General features: G+C 45.2%; 2 protein-coding genes across 2 annotated transcripts in view; both read left to right on the top strand.

The window, feature by feature from the left end:
* Nucleotides 1–1503: 1503 nt before the first annotated feature.
* Nucleotides 1504–2782, top strand: NHLRC1 (NHL repeat containing E3 ubiquitin protein ligase 1; the record flags this gene model as incomplete). Its single annotated transcript, XM_082014681.1, has 1 exon — nt 1504–2782. Exon 1 carries the CDS (start codon nt 1619–1621, stop codon nt 2780–2782), a length of 1164 nt encoding a protein of 387 aa, XP_081870807.1. The 5' UTR covers nt 1504–1618.
* An 18255-nt stretch (nt 2783–21037) lies between these two features.
* KIF13A (kinesin family member 13A) overlaps nt 21038–25886 on the top strand; it is a gene marked incomplete at both ends in the record, with an annotated part of 97147 nt that continues 92298 nt past the window's right edge. Inside the window, 2 exons of the mRNA XM_081996461.1 lie at nt 21038–21092; nt 21359–21449. Coding sequence (XP_081852587.1) covers nt 21038–21092; nt 21359–21449 — 146 coding nt within the window. The remainder of the gene's footprint in view (nt 21093–21358; nt 21450–25886) is intronic.

The following is a 25886-nucleotide window of genomic DNA, read 5'->3' as shown; positions in this document are numbered from 1 at the left end:
AGTCGACACTGCCTGCCCAGCGCCCTGCCGATCGGCCTGGGCGGCCGGCAGCCCGGCGAGCAACGGCAGTTGCTGTTCAAATACTGCTTCCTGCGACGCTGGCCTTGCGCCAGACCGGGCGAGAGAGGCGGGAAGCTGGCGCGATTTGCTCCCCTCCGTCCCCGTTAGTCGCGATTACAAGTCAAGAGATGAGCCGGCAGGGAGCGGACAAGGGCGCTTGGCAAGCAGCCGCCAAGGGGGAACTATCATCAGGCAGGGAAGAGAGGAGGGACGTGAACCAGATAGCAAAAAAGGAGAGAGTGCGAGGGGAAGATGTCCCTGCGGTTGCTCGTGAGGGTGCTGCTCCCTCCCTCAAGGGTGCAGCTATGAGCAGGCAAACCGGCACAGGGCTTGTAGGGCGAGAGGGTTCAAAGAAGGCCTGCAGAGCTGCTGCGTGTTCCTCCGAACACAAACCTTCCCTTGCGGGACTTAGATCACTCCCGTATGGATACTACTGCCATTTTTAAAAATCACAAAATTTGGGGCTCTCAAAACTCTTCCTTGCCCTGGTCTTCTCCCCTTGGCGGCTTATTTTAAAAAAAGCTGGAAAGGTACAATTGCAATGAGTGTATTGTAATTCAGAAAGACCAGAAGGCGAGTAAAAGCCATGGGGCTTGTTAGAGTGGTGTTGCCCTAGAGCTGCAGGTGGGTCTGATAGTTTTGGCACAGCAGTCCCCAAGCTACAGCCCATGGCAGCTCTCGGTATTGCTCGTAGCCACTGCAAGCCACTGCTGCTTTAAGGCCAAGCTGACAGAGAGAAGGAAGGATGCAGCCGGTGGGCCACTGCAAGCTGGGAGCTGTTATTTTCGGATATTTTAACTTCTAGCCAGTACTGCAAGCGCTACCAGGTTAAAGCATCTCCTTCCTCTCGATCCAGAAATTTTTTCCAGGTGTAGCGTGAGAGCCGCGGAAGTTTATCTCGGGTTTGCAGATAGGTGGTCGGCGGCAAAAGGCCATGTGCTCGGCACGAGGCTGCTCGTGCTCAAGCGACCTCCTGCGCGGGATTCCCAGGCCTGCCACGACCTGGCGAGGGCGATGCCACGTGCCAGGCGAGCCGTTTTAGGATGCGTAAGAGGGCTCTGCCGTGCATGTACCGTGAAGTTACTCTGAGGATACGCTGTACATACCCCTTGCGGAAGGAGCACGTGCTGTCCGAGCACCTTAAACGCGGTGCCCGTACGCGCCTCTTCCGAGAAAAGCGGCCGCCGGCGACGAGCGTAAATATTTTCTTTGCATTTTCCAAAGCTTCCCAGAACAGCAAGAGAAATCCTACGAAATTGCGACCGCTTCCTTCCCCCGACACGGGCATGTATGGCACTGACGACACTGCCATAACTTGGGAGTTTTATGTCTATAAGGATCCGGTGAGTATTTTCACGGGGGGGGGCGCTGCCCGGGGGCGGAGCGACGGTGCCGCTGGGCGGGTGCTGGCGGCCGCCCAGCACCCGCCCAGCGGCACCGTCGCTCCGCCCCCGGGCAGCGCCTCCGCTGGCCCATAGGGGGCGCCCGGCCGCCTCGAGCCGCCTCCGCACCTCCCCTCTCCCTCAGCCGCCGCCGCTGCAGCCTCACCGCGGCGGGGATGGCGGCGAAGGACGAGGCGGAGCTGAGCCTGCTGGAGTGCCGGGTGTGCTTCGAGCGGTACGGCCCCGGAGGGAAGAGGAGGCCGCGAAATCTACCCTGCGGGCACGTTCTCTGTCGGGGTTGCGTGGGGGTATTGGGAGGCACCGAGCGCCGGCGATTGGAGTGCCCCTTCTGCCGGCGGGCCTGCGGCTCCGCCGAGACCAGCGACTGCCTGCCGCTGCTGCAGCTGCTGGAGGTCCTGGGTCCCGCCGGCGGCAGCGTCCGCGAGGCCCTGGCGAGGAGCGGCGGCGGAGGGGAGGCCGGGTCGGCCCCCGCGGGCCTCGGGCTCCGGCTGTCCCTGGGGGGCTGGGGGTCGCTGGTCAACCCCACCGGGGTGGCAGCCTGCCGGAAGTCGGGGCGCCTGGCAGTGGCACACGACGGCAAGAAGAGGATCCACATATTTGGGCCGAGTGGATCCTGCCTGCAGCGATTCGGGGAGCGGGGGGATGCGGGCAATGATATCAAGTACCCGCTTGATGTGACCATCACGTCGGACGGGCATGTGGTGGTCACCGATGGTGGGGACCGCTCCGTGAAGGCCTTTGATTTTGACGGAAGGGGTGTCCTGGCTGTCCAGGAAGGTTTCTGTTTGCCCTGGGGTTTGGATGCCACCGCTGAGAGTGCAGTAATCCTGACCGACTCGGAGGCAGGAACACTCTACCGCTTGACAGCCGACTTCAAGAAGGGGAAATTAAAGAAGTGTCAGATGATCCAGTCTCAGCTTATCAGCCCAAGAGGGGTTGCAGTCTCCCAGACCTCGGGTGCTGTCGTCGTAATAGAACATCTGAAAGCTCAAGGACCCAACAACGACAGCACCCGAGTGAAGATATTCAGTGCAGAGATGAATCTCGTTGGCCAGATGGATAGCTTCGGTCTGAACCTCATTTTCCCCTCCAAAATATATACTACGGCCGTGACCTTTGACAAAGAAGGTCGTGTTATAGTAGCGGACGTCTGTAGCCAGGCCATAATATGCTTAGGGAAACCTGAGGAGTTCCCCATCTTTAACCCTCTAATTAGCCACGGGCTTTCTTATCCTGTAGGACTGACTTGCATGGCAAACAATTCCCTTGTTGTTTTAGATGGCGGTGATCATTCAATAAAAATATATAGCTCCACCTGACTGGGTTTAGATATTTACTGCTATAGGTTCAAGCTGCTTTTTGGCCATAAAGCAAGCAAAGTTCTGGTATTAGTAGGCAAGTAGGGAGGAGGCATTTTCTGGACTTGGCTTTAAGTGAAATTGCCCTCACTGACCAACATGCTGTGGTTCCTGCAAAACTTGTGTATCTAACCTCTTGCCTATCCACGGGAAAAGACCTGGCTGTTACAGGCCATAGTCAACAACGGATCAACCAAACAAATAATTTGGCATTTTAAAACTATTCCATACCTTGACAATCAAACATTTTTTGGTACTTTTTGACAAGCAATAACGATGACCTTTGGAATAGAGTAATCAAAGACCTGCAACTGGAAGAGAAAGTGATGCGTCGTTTGTTTACCTTTCCCAGCATGTACTTTTCATTATTCTTTATTAAGCATAGATATACTCAGAGTGACAGAGTGGTTTCTGTTTCCAGGATTTCTGCACAAGAAAGGAGACTGGCTTGAGAAAACGATAGGAGAAATGGAAACTTCAGTTCAAGGTCACCTGAATCCAGCTAAGATCATTGCGATGGATGAGGTACCACTGATTAGTGAGTTACGTGAATTGGTGCTCAAAGCCTATTTTTTCCATACCAGGGAAACGTACTTCTGGGAGCGCTCTTCTCTGTACTAGTTTATTCCCACCTTTATTAGAGTTGTACTGGAGCACTTGGTCTTCCTGTATAATGCACAAATCTCTGTCTTTACCTAGAGATAATTTGGTGTGTGGTTACCAGCGTGGTAAAAGCCCCTTGAACTACTTGTGTTTAGACCACAAATACTTCTGCATCTATAAAATTGAGCTGGCTGTGCTGCTAAAACAGCTACGCTTAGGAGGTTTCCAATACTGCCTGCCTCTGTCTTGTTATTAATACGGTACTCTTGTGTGCGAAATTCCAAAATTCAACTGAAAATTGAAATGTTGGAGAGGAGTAATATGGAAAGGGGGATCTAAGCCTCATTTTTCCTAGCTTCCAAATGAGGTTTTGTTGATTGTGAATACACAGCAGGTTTAGATCAGTTTATATTTTCTTGAAAACAGTTTCACTGTGGGCAAGAGTTTTGTTGCCGTATTGCACAGTGGAAGTTAAGGTATATCTGAATTATTTTGAGAAGGATTTAACACCCCTACTAGAAGTCCCTGCTGCATTTTTAGGCATTTACCTGCAGCTAAAATAATTATTCAGGCAGTTCAACATTAAAAAGAATTTAGATATAAATGTAAATGCTATCTGAGGTAGGGACAAGTAGGTTAAAATTACGTAAAACTTTTGGGGTAATTTCTTCTATTTAGTCACTGAAATCATGAATATTAACGAATGTAAGTTGAAGTTCACAGAAGATCTTTCTATTGGTAAATTTTTAATATGGCTTTTGGTCTGGCATTTAATAACTGCATGTATGGCTGCACCAGTGATTTACCAAATACTTACTTTAAATTGGAGCAGTTTAGCCCTCTAATTCAGACAATGTATTACTCTGTCTTATGTTAACATTTATATAAACAAAACAAATCTATTAAATGTAGCTATTTGTAAAAGTTAATTGAACAGCGACCTGCCAATAAAGCGTGATTTGCTTACTCCTATATTGAATAATTTAGTGAAAACTCCTCATCTCTTTCTATCATGGGTTTCTCTGTTACAACCCAATTTCCATATTGCAGTTGCCCTGCAGATGTTTGGTTTTTTTTTTAGTTGCAGATGTCCTGCTAAAATTGTTGTAGGGTCATTTGTTGCTATTGAAAAATATATGGACCTCCACATTTGGTCTTTTCCAGCCTTCTCTACTGCCAAGCCACAGAGTAAGTGCCTTTGGCGGGACCAGAAATACTCCTTGGCTGTTCTGCAGTAGGAGGTGTACAGCCCTGAGCAGGAGCCCTCTTGAGGGATCAGGAAGGAGATTTACTCAGAGAAGCAGTCCCCTGGATTATGTATTCCTTTCTAGGTGCCAAGGAGATGTCTGTCTTTGAGGGACATGAAAACAATTAAATAACGCTTCCTTTGGGGAACTGCTGTGTTTCGAAATGCATGCAATACCATCAATGCTGTATTCATACATAATTAATAGTTTATTGGAATAGCACTTGTGGGACCTGGACCCTTCCTCTGAACTGTGGGCTGTGAGCTTTGATCTCCACAGACCTTTGTGTGCAGCAGGAGCTTATTTTTGCTACTGAGCTCACAGATGGGCAAATTTCCTAGTGCCAGTACTGCTGTGCAGGCAACTTTCCAGCAGCTGAAATGCTGATATTTAAGTATTTGACTCATGCTGTTGTAAAATCCACAAAAACTCCCGTTGCCCATTCTGCTCCTATATCCTTTGGTTATGACTAGAAATCACTTGATGTTTGGGTTTATAAGCAAAATAAACTTTGTGCCTTTATTCTATCTCGTTTGCTCTATGCTATCTCCTGCAGTCTCTGCTTTACCTACTGCAAGCAAATCTCGACTTTTTCTGTGAATGATGCAGCTGTTTTCCTTTTGGTATAAAAATTCTGAATTCTTCAGCATATAAGGGAAAATGCGGCAGTAAACCTAAAAACTTTATTTTGTCACACAAGAGAATTTAAGAGGTAATGAAAGAGATCCACCAATATGCAGATAACAAACTAAAAAGCTTTTGACGTTTTTACTTACTTTTGCTTCTCCCTTTATGCATATGTGCACATTTCCCCTATAGCTACTGTACGTATCTATTGTCTTCGGGATGATACCTTAATGCCATCTGCTTTTCAAAGGCCCAGGGGATGCATACTGCCCTTATCCATCTGCGAATCTGTTGCAATTTAGTCACAGATTTCAACAGAACAAAAACTTGGGTTCTGAGAGAGGGATGGCAAAGGATAAGGGGCACCTGCAACTAGGCAGGTGATGTTTTGGGGGTCTGACTGATGTGCTCAAAATGGGGATAGCCAGATATGTGCCTATCCTTGAAAAAGAGCAGTCACCATTTCATCTGGAGTGTAAAGTGGGACTGTGTCTAGTCACTTCAGTGATAATTACCGTTGCATTCATTTAAAAAAAAAAAGAACCTAAACTTTGCATAACCTTCTGCACCTCATGCTTTAACAATTTGGATTAAAACCAAACAAATATAGTGGACAGTATTCCCCTAGTGCCGATCTCTTCAGCCCCTACTATAGATTGGTATGTCTGTTGGGCACACACACACTGCAATTCCTATTTGGTTTATTTTTAAGCACTGATCTCGGGTTACTATCATTGCATATAAATATACCAGGGTATGTTTACAGTGGTTAGGAGTAAAGGAGGCAGAGGAATTTCAGAAATGTGTATTGAAATTGTGTCCTGTAACATACATATTTTTTTGTTTTGCTTGTGAACAGAATATTAGATAATGAATAGATAAAGACTGAGTAATAAAAAGAAGAAAGAAATACAGGGGGGGGAAGGTAAAATTTACTTAATTTTGGCCATTGTCTGTTTGACCATCTGTCCGTTCCCTCCAGCCACATTGCTGTGCACACCAATTTGATGTTTACATTTTCACAAAGCATGGACGTAACACCACCGTACCTTTTTTTTAACATGGACTGATTTCAGGTGAAGGAGGGACCTCCTGGCATGTCCAGCCCCCAAACCACTAGGAGTTTCATGGAGCATCAAAATGATGACCTTGAATACAGGAGACCTTTCCTTTCTGGAAGGGTTGACAGAGGTAAAAAAGCGGCTTTCTCCCATGGGACCATGGGTTATGGTGCTGTTGTACCCTGTGCAGGAGGAATTTGCCTTCATTTCTTTCTCTTCAATGTTTGGGTTGGGGTTTTTTCCCCCACTCTTCTCAGAGGCCCATCCTTACAGTTTACAAGTCACCTGTAAGTCACAGCTTGCCTCCTCAGGCGTATAATATAACTAAAGTGAAAATACACCGATTTTGCACTCACACTTCATTCAGACGTCTCAGGAGAAGTGACAGGTCATTCAGAAAGCAGCAAGTGCCTGAGGCCTAGCCCCTATGTAGGCAGTTTAAATTTACCAATGATAGGATTTTCTCCCCTTGTTACCTTCCGTTCCCCTCTAAGTACATCAGAAGCCTCTATGCAGAATCCCCTGTCCTCGTCTAGAACAGTCTGTTGGGAAATGACTCGTAAGAGATTGCCTTTTGTAACCTTCTTGTCAGGCCTATTGTGCAATTTCTTGATCAGCCCTGTCCGTCCCCAGCCCCAGCGAGTGCCGTTTGAGTTGCCAGCTCATCTGACGCAGCACGCTCTCTTGGTTTGGCCAGCTGTGTCCAAAAGTGCTTCCATCCGAATGGAGGTTCTTCCAGGTGGAATGGATGGCCCCCAGCAACAGGGGGGCTTTCTCCCTACCGTGCCTACTTAACTTGATGTGAAGGCTGCGGAGACAGCGCGAAGGCACAAACAAGGCTCTGGAAACACAGTAGAGATTGCTGTCTGATACGGGTATGTACAGAGTTCAAAATTGCTGAAAGAACTCAAAATTTATCATGTCACACATGCAGTCACTGACTGCAAAGAAGAACAGGCCTGGCAGACCTGAAATAAGGTACTGGTCTGCCTTGCCATGTAATGCCCAACCGTCACTGGGCAGAAGGCAGCTGGGTCAGCTCCACTGGAGATGAGCTGAGAACATGTACTGTCTTCTTGATTCCTCTTCAGCAAACCCTTTATGCTACTGAATGCAATGGGGAATTATTATGTTAATTATTACATAATTAACTGCATATAAAAATCCCAAATGTACAGAACATGTAAATCTTTAAACTTGAAATACATGAAACCAAAGACCCACCTGGCACTTTTCCCTTTGCCATGCGCTGCTGTGGGTCATGCATCAGTCTAGGGGGAAGGAGTATTTAGCAGTTCTGTGCTTCTCCATCGAAGCGGGCACTGACTGTGCCTCTGCTCCACATTACATTTTCAACTCCATTATCTCAACTAAATGCGTTAATAATAACATGTTTATATTTGATACTGTTACATAAGCATACAGGCTTTCTCTAGAGTGCTTCCTTAGTATAACCTGTCTGATTCTCCTGGACGGCTTCAAAGCTATCTAATGCTGGAGCGGTTCTCGGTGGGCTGATGATACATCGCACTTATGCCTCTTTCTCACCACTGCTTTCCAAGAGATTTACAGATATTTTTGAACTTGGCACTCCAGCCTCTCTTTGAGGCAAACACGATGTAAATGTCCTGGCCCTGCAGCTACCGACAGGAGAGCTGAGAATCAAGAGAAGCCTTTGGCAGACTTGAGACTAGATCTCAGACTTCCCATTACAAGGTCGGTGCCTTAATAAAGCAGGGAGAGTCTGTGTTTAATTATCCTCTTGTCTGGGAGTTGCCTTCCTGATTTTGGAAGAAGTTTTGACATTTTACTGATGATCTTCTTGTTACTAATTCCTTTGGTGTTTCTTACAAATCACGGTAATTAATACTTTTCTAAACCACAGTGTATTCCTAGATAATTGCTTCCAGTGTGCACCACAAAGGCATATAGTTTCAGAGTTTTGAAATGCTCTGTAAGGAGGCGTACTGATCAAGTTACTTATTTCATGTTGAGGATAGAAAGGAGGAGAGGAGATTGTCTCTGAAAAGGAGAAGAAATTAATGAAAGGTGTCTGTGGCTTAGAGCAGAGGGTGAGCCCCACCAAGTCAGAGCGTAGAGCGCACCCATCGTTCCGGTAAAGGGAATGCTTTCTTAAGAGGTGAAGCATTTCAGCCTGGACAAGACAATAAGGGCCGTTGCCTCTTGATTACTATTGACTTCTGGCAGGGGAATAACCTACATTTGAACAGATTTCCCAGCCACAATTAGGCACTTTTCAGATGGTAATCCTTAGGAGAGCTATCTATTACCAGCTCTGTATTTGTAGCAAAAATCTGTGGGAAATGAAGATTTGGAGCAAACTAAGTGTTTTAGGGAAGTATGCTCCCTATAATTAAATAAATACATATATAGCATTTTTCTAAAGATCCCTCTTAATGTAGGAAATTTTTGTTCTTTAGTCACAGGTGAGCACTATATGGGCAGAGAGTTGAAGAGAGAACAAATTCTACTTTCATGGAATGTATTGTTTTTTAAATCAGGAAAATAGTGCTAGTCAGAAGATTCTGTAAACCATTTTCAATACTCTATAGTTATATGCTTTGTAATGAACAAAAGGTAGGCAATTTTAAGCAGGATATAGGATTAGAGAGATAAAATTATAGCTGGGAAAATGAAAGAATTTATTTTGATAAAACTGTGAAGATGTAAAAAAAAGAAAAAAAGATGTCCTTTATCAAAGCTTGCTTTTAAAACTTCTAATACAAAGATGATGATCTGGAAAGAACTTGCACGCCTACATAATCGCAGGAGGTAACTAATTTACTGGGGTTTTTTCCAAACATAAATAGATAAAAGATAAAACCCATATGAAAGTATTAACGCTAGCCTAGCATGATTTCCTGAATGATATGGACTATGGAATTTAACCACTATTAAGCAGAATTTAGTAACTACGGGCCTGTATTGAAAGTAAGAAACAAAGAACAATTGTATCTTTTACTATCACAGAATGAGGAGCTAATGTGAGAAGAAATATAATGTCATTAAAGATATGCTTTATAAGAAATCTATCAAAAAGAGCCAGACAGATTATAAGTATTAAAAATTTATAATCATCTTCATATGAAGAGGATGTGCTTGGCTCCCTTATTTGTCATTGTCCTTAATTAGGTAGGAAATAGGGCTCTTCAGTGAGAGCTGCACCAACTTCCACTCAGCTTACAGCATGAAAGTATGGAGCCAGAAGTATTTTGAATACGTGTATTAGTCTTTTTCTATTCTTATTAATCCTTAAAGTGACTTGTTTGAGTTGAGGCTTGCTCTGTCATAAATCGTTTATCTGTGCAGTCATGCAAATGGAATTGTCCACATAAATAAATGCTGCAGGACTGGGCTTGAAGTTAGGTAGATTCAGGCTAGTGCAGAGGTTTTGCCCTGGAGAAGTCTTTGCAGCAGACTTTATTATGACAATTTCTGGGAATGCTGCTTTGGGTTTTTTTATGTGCTGAAAGTCCTGCCCATGTTTAGAATATATTGTAACTAATGATGAGTTTCTTTCAACATCAGAAATCTTTTGTGAAACAAATTTAGTGCAGTGATTTAGCTTTTCATATTTATGTCTTTGAAACATACTGAACCCTTGCCTGGTTTCTAAGACTCCATCAGACTAAGGGAATTGGCACAAGACCTGCCTTTCGGGATGTGTGGTTACTCAGTAACCAGCAAAAAAAAAGAGTAAAACTCACTCTGGACTGGCATCAGTGGAGACCTTGCACCTGAAATGCTCTTGCAGATCCCGAAGAGGAGGTTATTCATCTTAGCCAACAGTTCAGGAAAGTTATGATGTTTTCATTGTGGTAGACTTGCTGTAGGTTCTAGATCCCAAGAAGATGATGCAAAAGTATTTCTGAGGTTGCAGGATGGTTAGCCACCTTTTCTTTCATTTCAGATGGAGGAATGCTGGCTTTTAAAGACCAGGTGAAAAGTGCACCATTTTTCCCCCTAGTATGGCAAAGTGAAATTGAAGTTGCCCAGGATTAGAGCTACGGGCCTATTTATCATTTATTTTGCGATGTTCATAAAGCTGTTCAGTATTTGGATGCTGTTATCATTAAAATGCAGCTGATACTCTCCTCATCTTTCCACTGTGTCAGTGTTACTGAGATAAAAACCAAAACCACCCACTTAGAAAAAGTGTACCTTGAAGGCAGAATATCTTCTCTTTCTTGTATCTCTTTCACTGGAGAAATAAAAGCCATGCAACTGAATTATTTTCAAATATCTGTATTGAGCGATGGACTTTCACCCCCTCGCTTGTGTTGAACTTGAATCTCAAATCTTTTTCTTGACTATAAGCCTGAATTTTTGATTTCTCAAATTCAACCATGTTGTTCCAATTTGTGCCTTTTGTACAGCCCTCACCCATTCTTCCCAGCTAGTTGTTTAGTCCCTTGACGTGTCTTCCAGTACTGTATTTCTCATTAGCCATTGTTTAGTCACACTGTGTGGTGTATATGTGTGTTCACTCCACTTTCGCTTCAGAAGAAGGATTAATTCCTCCAGAGGTTCCGTCCATGTTCTGGATTTGCCGTGTTTCTTTTCCAAAACAGCCTTTCATCTTTACTGTCAGGCTAAAGGGAGGAAACCTCAGATCACAATATGAATGGCGGGAAAGGACTTAAGTCATTCAGGGAATGCGTTTGGGAGACAGGCGTGCAAGCTTTATTGCAGGAGAGAAAACGGTGAAGGACTGTACAATTTAAACTGTGTGTGGACTAACAGTTCTAGGAAGCTGCCTATCCCGGCTCCCCCTGTGCAGCTCCGTTTGTGACTGTGGGCAAAACTAAATCAAGAAGTCACTAACTTGAAAGTCACTGGCTTTTTTTTGTGGTTCTCTGCAACAGCAGCAGACTGGTCCCAGTTATCCAGAGGTTTTCCTGTATTGGATTTTGTGGATGACTTCTGTGAGTGGTCTGAGTTTCCCTGTCAAATGCTGGTGTAGACAAACTACAAGCTTGGAAGCGTGCATAGGCCATCTGTTCCTCTAATTTTTTCACCTGTAAAGAGCAAGCCTTTTTGCCATGAATCAAAGGGGACGAAATCTGAAGTGACATGACAGCAAAGGATGCCCAGTGGCACTATTTTAGTGTCTTCAATCTAAAAATGAGAGTATGATCCGTTGCTGATAATTTTATTGTTGTTATTGTTGTTGTTGATTCTGAGATGATTGTATTTGGTATGTTTTCTTCAGGCTGGGAAGAACTGGGAGGGGGCATGACTGGGTGTTTTGTTTTCTAAATAAAAGATACTGAGTCATGTTATGCACCTTAATTAGCACCTTCAGCACTTGTTTCTACCTTATACAGGAACTGATGAAACCTGTTGAACTTAATGTGAATCTTCCTGTTGACATCAATAGACAGCAGAACCGATCCAAGATCTGTGCTGAGCTGACTTCCATATGTTTTAGCGAACACAATTCCACTGCCTCTCTCAAGGCTTTGCCTCACTCAGCTTCCTTACATGCTGACCTCCCAACGCTTATTGTTCTCCTTTCTAATTTATTTCAAGCAATAGCTTCTTTTCTTCCCCACGCTTTAGGATGTTGTTTGGCTAGAGCACATATTTGCAGGCGTCACTACAAAGTAATTGCATAAGGAGAAATTTTGGCTTGGCCAGCATGGTTACTAGCTCAGCTTACTTAGTAAGCAAGCTTGGTGGATGTACTCCTCCCTCCCCACCCTCCTCCTCCTCCCAGGGACAGAGCCCAGGCTCCAGGTCTCACGCAAGGTAGCCAGCAAAGTTCAGTTTCTCCCTGAAAGCAGAAAGTAACCCAACAGGGGGACTGTGACTGAGTGCAAAAGGGTTAACAGGCATGCTGCACTTCTGTTCCAAGAGGCTGCTGCCACTAATCAAGGCTGTTCATATTTACAGCTTTCCCTACTGAGCAAAAAGTACGCCTCTGGAAACACAGCCTGGGCATTGCTGTATGTTAAGACAGGCTGCGTGTAGTACCTTATTGCTCACTGAAGAGACATGGAGACTGCAGACTCACTTTTTCTACCTGTGGTAAGGCGCACACCTGCACTTAACAAATGCATAGTAATTAGTGATGCTCCAGACAGTGTTCGTGAGCGGGCTCCCTGCTCACGAGTGCCCTTAGTCTCGATTTGGGATTCATAGTGACAAGAGAACTGCAGGGATGTGCTGGAGTGACGCTCGCATACCAGACATTCCTTATCATAAAAATGAAGAGGGGTGAGAGCTTTCTGGGTAGGGGGAATAATGGGAGGGTTGTCCTTTCCTTCAGTTTGCTGGGGTCTGCCTTCTGATTTAAATTGTAAATGAAGTTACAAACCAGCTCTGACAGCTTGTTGTTTCTTAGGAGAAGCATCTGATTTCTACTAATACGTAATAGAAAAGGGAAAAAAAGGAAAAATTATAAGTGTCTACTAAGGTAACATCAATCCCATTTCATAACTTAATAGTTACATTAACCACAGGTAGGTAATGTCAGTTCCTTTGGGACCCTGTGATCTTAAACAATACAAAACTGTTTCCTCTTCCTTCCCTTTTCACTACCATGAACTATTATCATCACCATGATGTTTAAAGACTGTATAGTGGCATGTGTCTGGTAGGGTCAGCAGGACAAGTTCCTTGCTATCACGGAATCTAATACAATCAAGCTCTCTTAGAACTAGCTACATTTAGTCTCTGGTCTTCTGTGTAAGAGGCCATTCATTCCTCTGTGGGTAGAAGTGAATTCATGTCCAGCCTGAGTGTGTTCCAAGACAGAATCACAGAAGGGCTGAGGTTAGCAGGGACAACTAGAGGTCATCTGGTCCACTCCCCCTGCTCAAGCAGGACCACCTAGAGCCAGTTGCTCAGGACCATGTCCAGATGGCTTTTGAGCATCTACAAGGATGGAGGCTCCACCACCTCTCTGGGCAACCTGTGCCAGTGCTCGGTCACCCTCACAGTGAAAAAGTGTTTCCTGATGTTCAGAGGGAACCCCTGGTGTTCCAGTTTGGGCTTGTTGCCTCTGGTCCCGTCAGCAGGCACCACTGAAAAAAGCCTGGCTCCGTCCCTTTTGCCCCCTCTCTTCAAGGTATTTATCCACATTGATAAGATCCTGCCCTTGAGCCTTCTCTTCTCTAGGCTGAACAGCCCCAAGTCCCTCAGCCTTTCCTCATAGGAGAGATGCTTCAGTCCCTTAGTTGTCTTTGTGGCCCCACACTGGTCTCACTCCAATAAGTCCATGTCTTTTTTCTACCAGGGAGCCCAGAACTGGACACAGTGTTCCAGGTGTGGCCTCACCAGTGCTAAGTAGAGGGGAAGAATCACCTCCCTCGACCTGCTGGCACCTCTCCTCCTTAACACAGCCCAGAATAAAAGGCTGCATGAAAGACAGTTTACATTTGTTCCTGTGCTAGTATTTTCCTTGAACTTGAGTAGCCCCATGCTTTTAACTAGCCTGAAAAGGAAGCATAAACAGCCATATCCCTCTCAGTCTTCATTTTGCTAGACTAAACAAACCGAACTTTTCTAGTCTGCTCTTGTTTGATAATATTCCCAACTCCCCAGTCCTCCCAGTAACCCTTTTGTGGGTCTGTTCCAGTTTGAACTCCTCTTCCCTAAATGCTGTACTGTGTTTTCCAGGTGGTGTCTCAGCAATGCTTTTTACAATGTCACCCATACCTCCTCCATCACTGTTGCAAATAACTCAAGTGATAACAGCCCCAGCTACATATGTTTTCATCACGGTATCACTTGGTTGTGAATCCAGGCTGAATACCCACAGCTCTGCTCTCCCCAGTATAAACAAATTTAGGAAGGTATTTGAGTCAGGGGTGGAGCATTTCCTGATGTGAAAAAGGGATAGCACACAGATAATTAGCTTCAATAGCAACAAAAATGTAAATAAACCCATCAGTGTATCATTTTTTTCCCCTGACAGCTAAGGAACGTGAGCTACACAGCACACGACTAGCTGTCGGAGGAGTACAGAACTATTGCCCGTATCTGAGGTTAGAACTGCAGGGATGTTAAATACTCTGCCAGAAACCAAATCCCTCCTGAGATGACAAAAAGGTTCACTTTGGATTCAGTGAAAACTTCATTCAGACTTCCAGAGTGTAGGGAAATGTATCTGAGCAATACAGAGAATTATTCTTGCTACTTTTTTCCCCTTCTTGGCATCCCATCAGTTTCCTGGCTACAGCTGCATTATAAGCTCATTTATTTCTATTAATATGACTTTTCTTCTGTAGATAGCAATGACCATTAAAGTTCCCACAGTAATTTGAAACTATTTCTTCCTGCTAAGTGATAGGAGACGCCGAACAGAGCTCCCCACCCCCTGTTCTTCAGTGAGTGGAGCAAAGGGATTATCCTCTGCAGAAGTCATGTAGTTAAACATAGTTAAAATTGAGCAGCTCCTCTCACAGGCAGGTTAGTCTCATCCACTGTGCTGAATATCGGGCTGAAGTTTCTAAAAGATTATTGCAATATGGTGTCAGAGGCAGGGAGAAAACGTTGGATCTGATTGATGAAATTGCATTTGATATTTTTTCTCCCCATGGCAAGGAATGTTTCAGCTTGATGGAGACGTGACTGTGCCTGCCTCAGGACATGCGCTGTAATTTTCAGCTGTGATCCCAGGGTGTGATCTACTCTCAGGGACCCAGGGAGGGTGTGGAGGCAGAGGTAGGGGTCCTAGCAGAGGTTAGGACCCCATGCAGGTAAAGCCAAACAGGTCATTCAAAACATCTGTAAATTAGCCTGTAAGAACAGATTTAGTCTGTTCACTACTGAAAGAGCCTGTAAGCCAAGTCTGTTCAGGGCTGAGGTAGGTTTAAACTGCTGTGTCTATTAAAAGCAATATACTAAGCAGGAATCTAAATATGTAGCTGTCAGCCACCTCACGTAGCTTTGAGCAGAATCTCTCAGTCAGGATAATGTTTAGGTGCGTACATTCTGCATTTATTCCTAACATTGGCAATTAAAATGACTTATTTTCTTTGAGTGCCAGAAGAGCATCTGTCACCACAGCCGCTTTCTGGGCCCAGAGCATTGTGATAAATATGCTGGACATAAAGGACAACGTTCATGCTTCCAGCACAGCTTTAGAGACAGTCAAAACAGATCTCTGATAAGACAGAGGTGGCAAATATCCAGAATATCCAGGCTGACTAACATCCAGCTTGAATTTGGAGCAAAAAGGCAATGGAAAAACAGCCTGAAAACCTGGCAGAGAACACTGGGTAAACCCCTGCTCTCATGTACTCTGTTGTAAATTCAATGTACCTGTCCAGTGGGGTTATTCGCAAAGCCTAGTGATGTGTGTGAGACAGAAGTTTGGTTCACAGTGTACAATTATGGGCAGGCACTTGCTTCCCTAAGTGCTCTCCAAATGCATTTTACCCAATGAAAAATACAAGTTTGTGTGCGTAACAGGATGCTCATTTGTGTCCCGTCACAAATATAAAGTTGTATTTTATCCCACCCCTCCAATATGAAATGTTTCTCCCTTCTAGAATGTCCAGGTCTCCTTCCTATATGCTAAATGCTATTTTAAAAAAACAAATTATTATCCATTCTTTTTCACCAACATCCGTGGAATATTTATTAATTATTTTGTTAGAGCCATGATTTCTTCCTATGGTAACTGTAATGTATTAGATTATTAACCTTAAAAATATCCATTGGTTTCATTATACGGTATTTGTTCATTTTACCTCTTTCTCTCAGACTGGATGATGAAGTAATGTGCTTGGGTTGAAAGTAAAGTTTTGATTTCTCTGTTAATTTTTATTTTAAAAAATGCTCAGTAAAAATCTGGAAACCCAAAGAAAACTTTAATTTTGGTCAATCTTATAAAATATGTGCCTTGGGTTAAATTTGGTAGTAAGAACCTTCATTGTAAGCATCTTTTGGACTTTGGGCGCTGTAAAAATCAAACACTTTCTTTTGACACTTTCAACACCAAAAGAAAAACACTGCTTTGCTTCCCATGCTCTCACTGCTGCCAGCTCCTCCTCTTCTCCAGCTCCTGTGACATGAGATGAAGTTAGACGTGCCAGTGACAGCGTGCACTAGTCAAGCACAGCAAGATATGTGCTGGGGATGCTGCTGACAAGACAGATATTTTTGGCAGGGACTGTGACATTTCTCTCTGCCCTTCACCGAAGAAAGGAGGTCAGTGGAACACTCTGCCCTACTGGCAGGGCTTCGGGCATCAACTCTGGGTGCACAGCATCGCTCCCCTATTTCCATGTCATGAAGCACAGCAATCGGTTCTCCTGCTCAGAATATATAGGAACACATGGGCATGCCTTCATGTCAAATCACATTATCTGTGTTATGCCTTGGGAAGATGAGGAGCAGTTGGAACTTCCCACCAGACTAAAGTAGGGAGTGATATTTTCTTTATGCTCCTTGCTGAACTATGGATTGATGGACAAATGTATGGAAATGCTCAAAGGGAAGAAACGGAAATGAAACAGATGGAGAGCAAGAGACAAAGATTCAATCCCAGCCCTAATGAAGCTGCAAAATTCCTGTTGACTGCAGTGGTGCAGAACCAGAACAAAATAGGGGGTGGAGGAAAGCAGGGGTATGAAAAGGGAATTGGGGAAGGATGGCTTCAGGTGATTTTGTCCTCATGTTCCCATCCCTGTTCCCCACCACCACCATCAGCCTCCATTGCCTCTGACTGAGCTTTTCTCATTGCTGAAGCAGTAAGCTGTCATTTCTCCTCTGGTATCTCCCATCCATCCATCAGCATGTCTGGGATAGCTGGCAGCTAATTCTGATGGGTGAACAGACCTCGCCAGTTCCCACGGGGCATGGAAACTGATCAAGCTAACAAATGCTGACAGGGGAGAGACATTCATCCACAGTTGCTACCAGTAGCAAAGATAGAGATGTAAAGGGTTCCATATGGTACCTGTGTGCGATGGGGAAAAACAATGCCAGAGGAGAAACATCTCCTCAGCCTGAATTGCACTCACTTCCTGCAGTCCTTCACAGGTTACTCTTTGGGCTGCCTAATGATCTCATGGGGCCCCTGTAACGTAACTCTCTTCCTATTCTGCCATAATGCCAAAGGTTTAGGGGAGACCAGAAATATATTCTGCTATGTGCATGTTGCCTAACAGATGTTGTCAGGTCATGGTACAGATGTTGCCAAAAGCCCTTCCTCAAGAGGCCAGAAAAACTTGGTGGAACCAGCACCTCATTCTTGGTAGTTGTTTTTCAGGGCATGTTGATGTGAATGAAAGAGCAAAAATCATTTTCCCAATTACCTAACACGAGAAAAAAATCAGGATTTCGCAAGAAGAGAACAGCTACAAGTCTGTATCAGAACAAGCTAGGTTGCATCTCCCTTTTCAAATGCTTTTGCATGGATGGCTCTCTGTACCTGCAAATGGTGAAAAATCATTCACAAGCCTATTCCAGACATCAGTGAACCTTTTTTCCCACAGACAAAATCATAGTCAATTTCATAAAGACTGCCTTTAGTTTCTCTTCAGCTAATATTAATATTGCAGTGATGTAGTTTTTCAACTAAGAGGTGGAAAATCAAGACGGAAGGGAATATTTTCCCTTCCATCTGTTGGCTGTCTTCTCTTTCTCAATAGTGTCCAAGTTTCACTGAACAACTCCGTTTCTGCACAGCCATTTCAGACTTCACTCCTTATCTTGAGCCAGCGCTTACTTTGATCTGAGTTCTTACTGTCTACAGTCATAAGTAGGATGTCTCATTTCAACATCATTCCCTTTCTTGTTGAACCACATGCTTACGATGCATTGCATAACGAACTTCATTCCTTACGCCTGCTTCCACAGGCAAGAAATCCACGTGCGCCAGCGTCTTTTAATGACATTTTCCAGATGCCCGGCTCTATTTGGTAACGTTTCTCTTTTGCCGCACTAAATGAGTCTCTCATTTCCTTTCGGCATTCCTGCAAGCTGTGGCTGTTTGGGGCAGCTGGGCCTCCTCCAGAGATGTTCCTTTCAGTCAGTTTGCAGGGCTCTTCTGGCTGGTGTGCTGGCAGCTGGAGGGGTCAATCTTCTCAGCACCATCCATTGTTTTCACCTCTGTTTGAAAGGTCTGCTCTTTCCCAGTGCAGCTACCTGTTCAACATTTGTTGTTTAGACTGTTCTTCCTACGGTGCTTTAGCCCCATGTTAGACAGAATAATCCTGTTTGGGTTTGAGCCTTTCTTTTCAGTGAAGAAAATGTTACAGACATCGTTATTTTGTGCCTGGGATTCACAGAATCAGAATCACAGAATCACAGAATCACTAGGTTGGAAAGGACCTTTAAGATCATCAAGTCCAACCATTAATCCAGCACCACCATGTCCCCTAAACCATGTCCTGAAGCGCCATATCCACACGTTTTTTGAACACTTCCAGAGATGGCGACTCCACCACCTCCCTGGGCAGCCCGTTCCAATGCCTGACCACCCTCTCAGTGAAGAATTTTTTCCTAATATCCAATCTAAACCTCCCCTGGCGCAACTTGAGGCCATTTCTTCTTGTCCTATCACTAGTTACTTGGGAGAAGAGACCAACACCCTCGTCACCGCAACCCCCTTTCAGGTAGTTGTAGAGAGCGATAAGGTCTCCTCTCAGCCTCCTCTTCTCCAGACTAAACAACCCCAGTTCCCTCAGCCGCTCCTCATAAGACTTGTGCTCCAGACCCCTCACCAGCTTCGTTGCCCTTCTCTGGACACGCTCCAGCACCTCAACATCCTTCTTGTAGTGAGGGGCCCAAAACTGAACACAGGATTCAAGATGCGGCCTCACCAGTGCCGAGTACAGGGGCACAATCACTTCCCTACTCCTGCTGGCCACACTATTCCTGATACAGGCCAGGACGCTGTTGGCCTTCTTGGCCACCTGGGCACACTGCCGGCTCATGTTCAGCCGGCTGTCAACCAGCACCCCCAGGTCCCTTTCCGCCGGGCTGCTCTCCAGCCACTCCTCCCAAGCCTGTAGCATTGCATGGGGTTGTTGTGGCCAAAGTGCAGGACCCTTCACTTGGCCTTATTAAACCTCATACAGTTGGCCTGTGCCCATCGATCCAGCCTGTCCAGATCCCTCTGCAGAGCCCTCCTACCCTCCAGCAGATCAACACTCCCACTCAACTTGGTGTCATCTGCAAACTTACTGAGGGAGCATTCAATTCCCTCATCCAGATCATCAATAAAGATATTGAATAAGATATTGAATAATTCCTGCCAGTTAGCTGCATCAATGATAAAGATTGATTCTTTGGAAGATATTTTCCTGAAGCTAAGGAAACACTTCTGGGGAAAAACCAAAGTTTTAACAGATCGCTTCAAAAAGACCCGAGATCATAAGCCTACTGCAATGTTAACGAAAAATCTTTCTTGGCTTGTCCACTGGAAGCTTGGCTGTCCTTGGAGCTTGTGGTTACTGGGGTAATGCACTACTGTTTGTAACGCTTTTCCCTGACATTGAACTTGCCGCTAGTAGATGGACAAAACTCTGTCCTGTGGCCTTTGATCAGGCACTGGTCAATGGTGGCCTGTTGCTGCCTGGAAAAGCAGTGCAACGTGAGCGGCCCCAGCACTTCGCGGGCAGCCCTTTTGCAAGGGCGCAAAGCGCAGGCTGGTGCCGGGGCAGGGCCCATCGCTCCCTCACCTTGGGGCGCAGCACCGCTTCTAGGCCTCCACAATGCGCAACATGCATGTTTCACCCAGGTCATCTGTGCTAGCGCCAGGACTCGGCCAGGCGGGTCGTTATTCTCCAACTGAGCATTGCACATCTTTTATGCAAGAAAAAAAATCCCCTAGCGCCACACCATTTCGTTCGGGGCAGTTTGAGGGCTTTTTGTGGCCTTTCCTTGCCGCAAGGAAACGTGGTGTCCAGTTGGGCAAGCCGGGGGCTTTTACCTCAGCGCAAGCGATTGCGGCGGCTCCCGGGAAGGGCCCCAGGGCACAGCCCCTCAGCAGCCACGTTCCCGCCTCCGCGGGCGCCAGGGCAGCCCCCCGGCCACCGCCAGCGCCAGGGCCGTGCGGCCAGCGAGCGGGCAAAACGCAACGCCCGCCTTCCGCCGCCCTATTTACGCATGCGCGCGCAGGCGGGCGCGGCAGCGCCACCTTCCCGCCCTTTTCGCTACTGCAAGGAGCGGCCCGCCGCGCATGCTCATTCGGCGGAAGCAGCCGTCCGAGGAGGGGCGAGTAGCTCCCTCCGAGACACTCCCCTTACACCGAAGGCGTTCGGCTATTTCCGTGACTCTCCGGCACCGCGGCCTTTCTCCGCCCTCTCGCCGCTTGCCTGGGCGCCGCAATCCCGGCGGCGCGGCGGGAGGAGACGGAAGATGGCGGTTGGGATTGGCGGGGAGGCGGTGGCGGCGGCAGCAGCAGCGGTGGTTATGCAAACGAGGCCGTCGGCAGCCAGCGCCAGAGCCGGCGTGGGCCGCAGCTGAGCAGGGAGGCGATTGGGGCTGCGCCACCGCCGCCCTCCCCAGCGCCGGACCCTCCTCCTCTCCCCTCCCTCGCCGCCTCTCGCCTTCCCCGCCTGTCCCGGCCCCCCGCCCTCGCCCCGGCCCGGCATGGACGTTGGCTCTCCGCCGTGTCGCTGTGCGCGGCGCTGCGAGGCCGCGAGCCACCGCTGCCGCTGAGCGGGGCCGCCCGCCGCTCCCGGGAGGGGGGGAAGATGTCGGACACCAAGGTGAAAGTTGCCGTCAGGGTCCGGCCCATGAACAGGAGAGGTAACCGGCGGGCGGCGCAGGGGAAGGGGGGGCGACGGGGTCCCGGGGCGCCGGAGGCTGCGGGGGACGGGGGTGTGTGGGGAGGGGGCGGCACTGGGGCGCGCCTGAGGCAGGCGCGACGTCACCCCGCGCCCCCGGCTTCTCCCCTGGGCTGGCGGGAGGATAAACCCCCTCACAGCCCCGCAGCGGGGGAATTGGCGGGGGGCGAGCAGAAAGGGGAGGGGGGTACAGCCCTGGGTACAGCCCCCCGCCTTGTCGCCTTACAGAGCTGGACCTGAATACCAAGTGCATCGTGGAGATGGAAGGGAACCAGACCGTGCTTCACCCTCCGCCTTCCAACACCAAGCAGGGAGAAAGGTAAAAACTCAAGTCGCCGTGTCCCAAATAAAAACCGGTCCCCGGTTCCTCTGCCTCACCCTCGCAGCCGCTTCGCCCGGCTTTGTTTAGGGGAGCGGCGGGGTCCTGGAGCTCTTGCTGGGGGAGCAGGCAGGGGCAAAGCGGGCGAGGGCGAGCGCCAGCCGGGGATCGCTGCCTTGGGCTGGCATCCCTTGGCAAGTGAGGACCAGACTGTCCGTAGCCTGGCTTCCTGAGTGAGGTCGGAGGTACCCACATTGGGATGTGAAGATCCCTGTTGGCCTGGCCTCAGGTTTAAAACCCGATTCTTGATTAACTGCTCAAAAAATAAGGTGTTCATTAGGTAAGGACTTAAACTGACTAACTGTGCTGTTTTCAGAAATTTCCTTTGAGTAGGAGGCTGCTAGTGACTTGATGTAACCTGTGGGAGAACAAGAAGCAGAATCTGAATTTTATGCTAGTGACGGTATTTTTTTTTAAGCTTGTTTACTAGGTTTTAATGCATTTGCATTTGAAAAGGCTGTAATTGCTAGATGCTTTATTAATTCCTTGTTGTTCTGTGAAGCAGCCTATGAGAATATGCTAAAATAATTTTGAAATCTGGCATTTAGTTGTGATGCCCCAGTAAAGAATATCCTTGGAAATAATCCAAAATACCAATGCACTAGACTGTAAAAATAGATCAGAACAGGAAAAGATTTCTTTCCTTTGAGGGAGTGTGGGGAAAGACAGGGAGGTGCAAGGGGGATAGTTACATTTTATGCTTATCTGTTCAGTTACCTGTTGACTGCTCAACAGTAAGTTGATCTGTTAAATGTAGGTAATGCCAAGGAGTGTGAAATCATTTGCATGGTTATGGAGGTTTTAATCTGAACACTTTCCTAGTACTCAAGGTTTTATTAAGAATATTTTTGATCGAGTTCATAGTAGTTATAAAGAAACTGTAGAATGATAATATGTTGTGAGGTTTTTTTTTTCCTCAAAGGCAGTATATCACGCTTTTATAGTTTTCCAGCAGAAAAGATTGAGACGTTTTCTATTTTACATGTCCAAGATATAAAGGTGTTTTTCACATTAATCCATATACTGGAATATAGCTGTAATCAAACCAGTTTAGTTTAAATCTGACTTGCATTGTCTTCAGAACCATTGTTGTGGCTAATGTACTGGTCTGGGTCTTGAAAGATCTGTGCTTGTTTCCTGCCCCTTTCACAGATCTTTGTGTGATCTTCTGCAAGTCATGCTGCCTCTTGTGGGTCTTAGCATCCCATCTGTAAAATGGAAATCTTGTTTTTGTTGAGACTATTCTATTTTAGAAAGTATGGGGTTTTTTTCCCCTCCTGTTTGTTGAAGCGTATATATGGCCTCCATCACAACACTGCTATAATAACATTAACTCTTTAAAGTGAGTGGATTTAACAGGTATAAAACATGAAATACAAATCGAGTTTACAAAGCAAGAACAGAATTAACATTTAAAAATCATTATTTCAGTAGACTAAAGAGCCTAAGGGCCAGATGGTTTAATAAAGAGCCTGTAATGTGAATTTTGCTTGTAGTGCGCATTGGCCTGCAGGTATTCAGTGAGAGGGTGCAGTGACTCTGTCTGTTGAGAGCTTATGTAGTTTGTGTTTATCTGGCTTTAATACCTGTAATATATATATAAATTCTCATACTTGGTTGCAATTGTCTTCTGGTTCTCCGCCAAGAGCCTTCCGGGTGACCTGTGACGCTTGTGTGCGACCTCACCATTGACAGCTCTGCTGGCAAGTGATAGCTGTCCTCCTTGCAGCCCAATGTGAGGCTGGGATTTGGCCGGCTGTTACATGTGTGTTTGAAACAACTGCCCAATGTGTTATTGGAAATAACAGTCAGAAATAGTGATTGGAAGAAACTTGCATTAGTGCAAACACATAGTTTGGGTCCCTTCTTAGTGTCAAATGTTGTATGTAACCTGTTGAGATGTCTATTGGACTTTCTAATGCATTGTGAAGATCCTTAAATTTTCTTCAGTGATGATCTGTTGATTTCTATTTTTTACTCAGGATAAATAGTTTAATTTCTCATGATGAAAAATGAAATCTGTTCTTCTATGCATACCCACCATAAAATGTCTGTATAAACTGGCTCTGAACTGCTGAGTAGTTGCTGCTTGTACTTGGATTGATGCCTTGGCAGGGTTAGAGATGTCAAATGGATTTTTGGTTTGCTTTGTGTAGCTTGTTTTTATATAGCTCAACTGGATTTTTCTTTCAGAGCAGCCATGTCATTGCAAAAATGATTTCACTTGTTAGGGTGATTTAGTTGGTCTTTCTCTACTATATGCATTATTTTAATATTCTGTGTAGTCTTACCTTTCCCTTTTTACATTTTATCTTTTTATATGGAAATTTCCCTTTTCTGGCTGAATGGAAGTACAAGTTTGTACTGCACTTTGGAATAAGAATAAGTAGCCTTCTAAAGCAAATTTGGTTTCCAGGGCTGCTTTTCTTAATTCAGCTGAAGCCAAGAGACTATAGGGCGTGGGGAGTAGAATTCAGGACCGTGCTCTTTATTTGCTTTGTTCTCTCAGTTAAAATTTTAAAGGTCCTGACAGAATTTTCTAAAGTAAAATTAGGTACCATTGTAAAATTTGCTTTTTGAAGAATATCCAAGGTTAGGAAAATCAAATTTTACTAGCTTTGCCTATTCTGTAAGGATTTCTTGAATTAAATAGAAGTTCAGATGCATGCAGTTAATCAGTCTCTAGGTTTTATTAAGGATAGTTCTGAAGGATTTTAGATGGGCAAGTAATGCTAGTTTTACAAGTCGTGAAAAAAAACTGGAATCCCAGACAGTGCTGTCATTTGTCCAATTTTCACTATCATACTAGAGTTAAAGGAAAAAATTATAACTATAAATTAGAACAGGGTTCTGACTGCATCTTCTAACCACTAGACCACACAGCATCCGCACCTTAAAAACACAACTACAAAATAGTAATTGTTATTAAATACAAGCGTTCTGTCTTTTTATAAGCAGCAGGCCTGCTGTTCCCCACAGACACATGACTTCTAGCTTTCTAAACTAACGAAGGAGGAAAACCAGAACATAGTAAAACTGAACAATATGAGGCTGAAAGGCACAGGAAAATGTTTGCCGACTGAAATAATAGGAGACAGAGTTCAGAAAGGAATGGTTTTCATTAGCTGGTATCAGCTATAATCTCCGGTGCTGGCAAAAATTTTGTAAGTTGGTTGTTGGACTTCATACCTTTAACTGTTGTTTTACTATTATGAGTGGCAGTAGTTTCCTTGATACACAAGCACACTTAGGCAGATACAGTTTTAGTTACCTTTCCTGTCTCTCATCCATTTCCTCCCCCAAACCAATACAGATTTCCCTTTCTTCCCCAGAAGAACATCTTGTCTTTCTGGGAACCCTCTGATTTTTCTTCTGTCTTCACCTGGGAATCTGAATTTCCTTTCTCAAAGTATGCTCTTCCTGAAAAAAATTGTTCTAACTTGTGGTCTTTTAGAAATGGGCATTGTGTTTCAAAGCCAAGTGTATACATCCTGCTGTCTTGCTTTAAATGTTTGTATTTGCTTGTTGGCAATAAGGTACAGTATTAAAATGTAACTATGAGATAATAAGATTATGGAGTTAGAGATAATCTTTCCAAATATTTGAATAATTTTTTATAATGGAAATTTCACACCTCTGTGTCTGTTTTTTAGTAGGCAGATTATGTTTTCTCGGGTTCCTCCTCTGCTTTTTGTTGTTAAAATATGCTTTCCTCTAACCTTTTCTTTCAGCTACAGTTTTTAATGTGTAGGATCTGAAAAGTTTTATTTTAGTTGCCTGACAACAGTTCTTTATGACATTATTTTTCCTTTAGTAAGCAAAATACTTGTCTTAACAGAAATAAACAAGGAACTATGGAGACAGTAGAACTGAAATACTATTTCAACTGTAGTTTTTACTGAAACAAAGATTTGTCTATTGGGCAATTTATTCCATTAGAGCACAGTAGCCTTATGCAAACTTTGCCTTATTAAAAATCCCAGGGCAGAAAGTAAGAAAGAAAGCATCGGAGTGTAGAGCCGAACTTAAAATTACCACTTTTCTCTGAAAGTATCTTTCTTGTGTGGCTTAACTCTTTTCTTAAAAAACATTTTATGGCATGCTTGCTCTATCTTCTTCCATCCTCATTTTGGTAACGGGCAAGTAGCACCACGGCCCAATTCTACTTCGGTGAAGCTCTTCATATACCTCTAAATTACTAAATATTCCAGGATATATGGGGGCTTTTTTGAGTTGGTTTAAGCTCTTTAGTGAAATAAATAGCTAGGAACAGATGTGTGTGTCTATCTAGGATTTGTAGGTCATGATAATTTCAGAGATGAGTATGTGAAGCACAGATTTCATCCCTAGGCAGCTTGTCCTAAAACTCTTTGTTTA

Source organism: Phaethon aethereus (assembly GCF_964289735.1).
Source record: "Phaethon aethereus genome assembly, chromosome: 2".
Taxonomy (NCBI): Eukaryota; Metazoa; Chordata; class Aves; order Phaethontiformes; family Phaethontidae; genus Phaethon; species Phaethon aethereus.
Note: the sequence above shows the minus strand (reverse complement) of the source record. Positions and strands in the feature narration are given on the sequence as shown.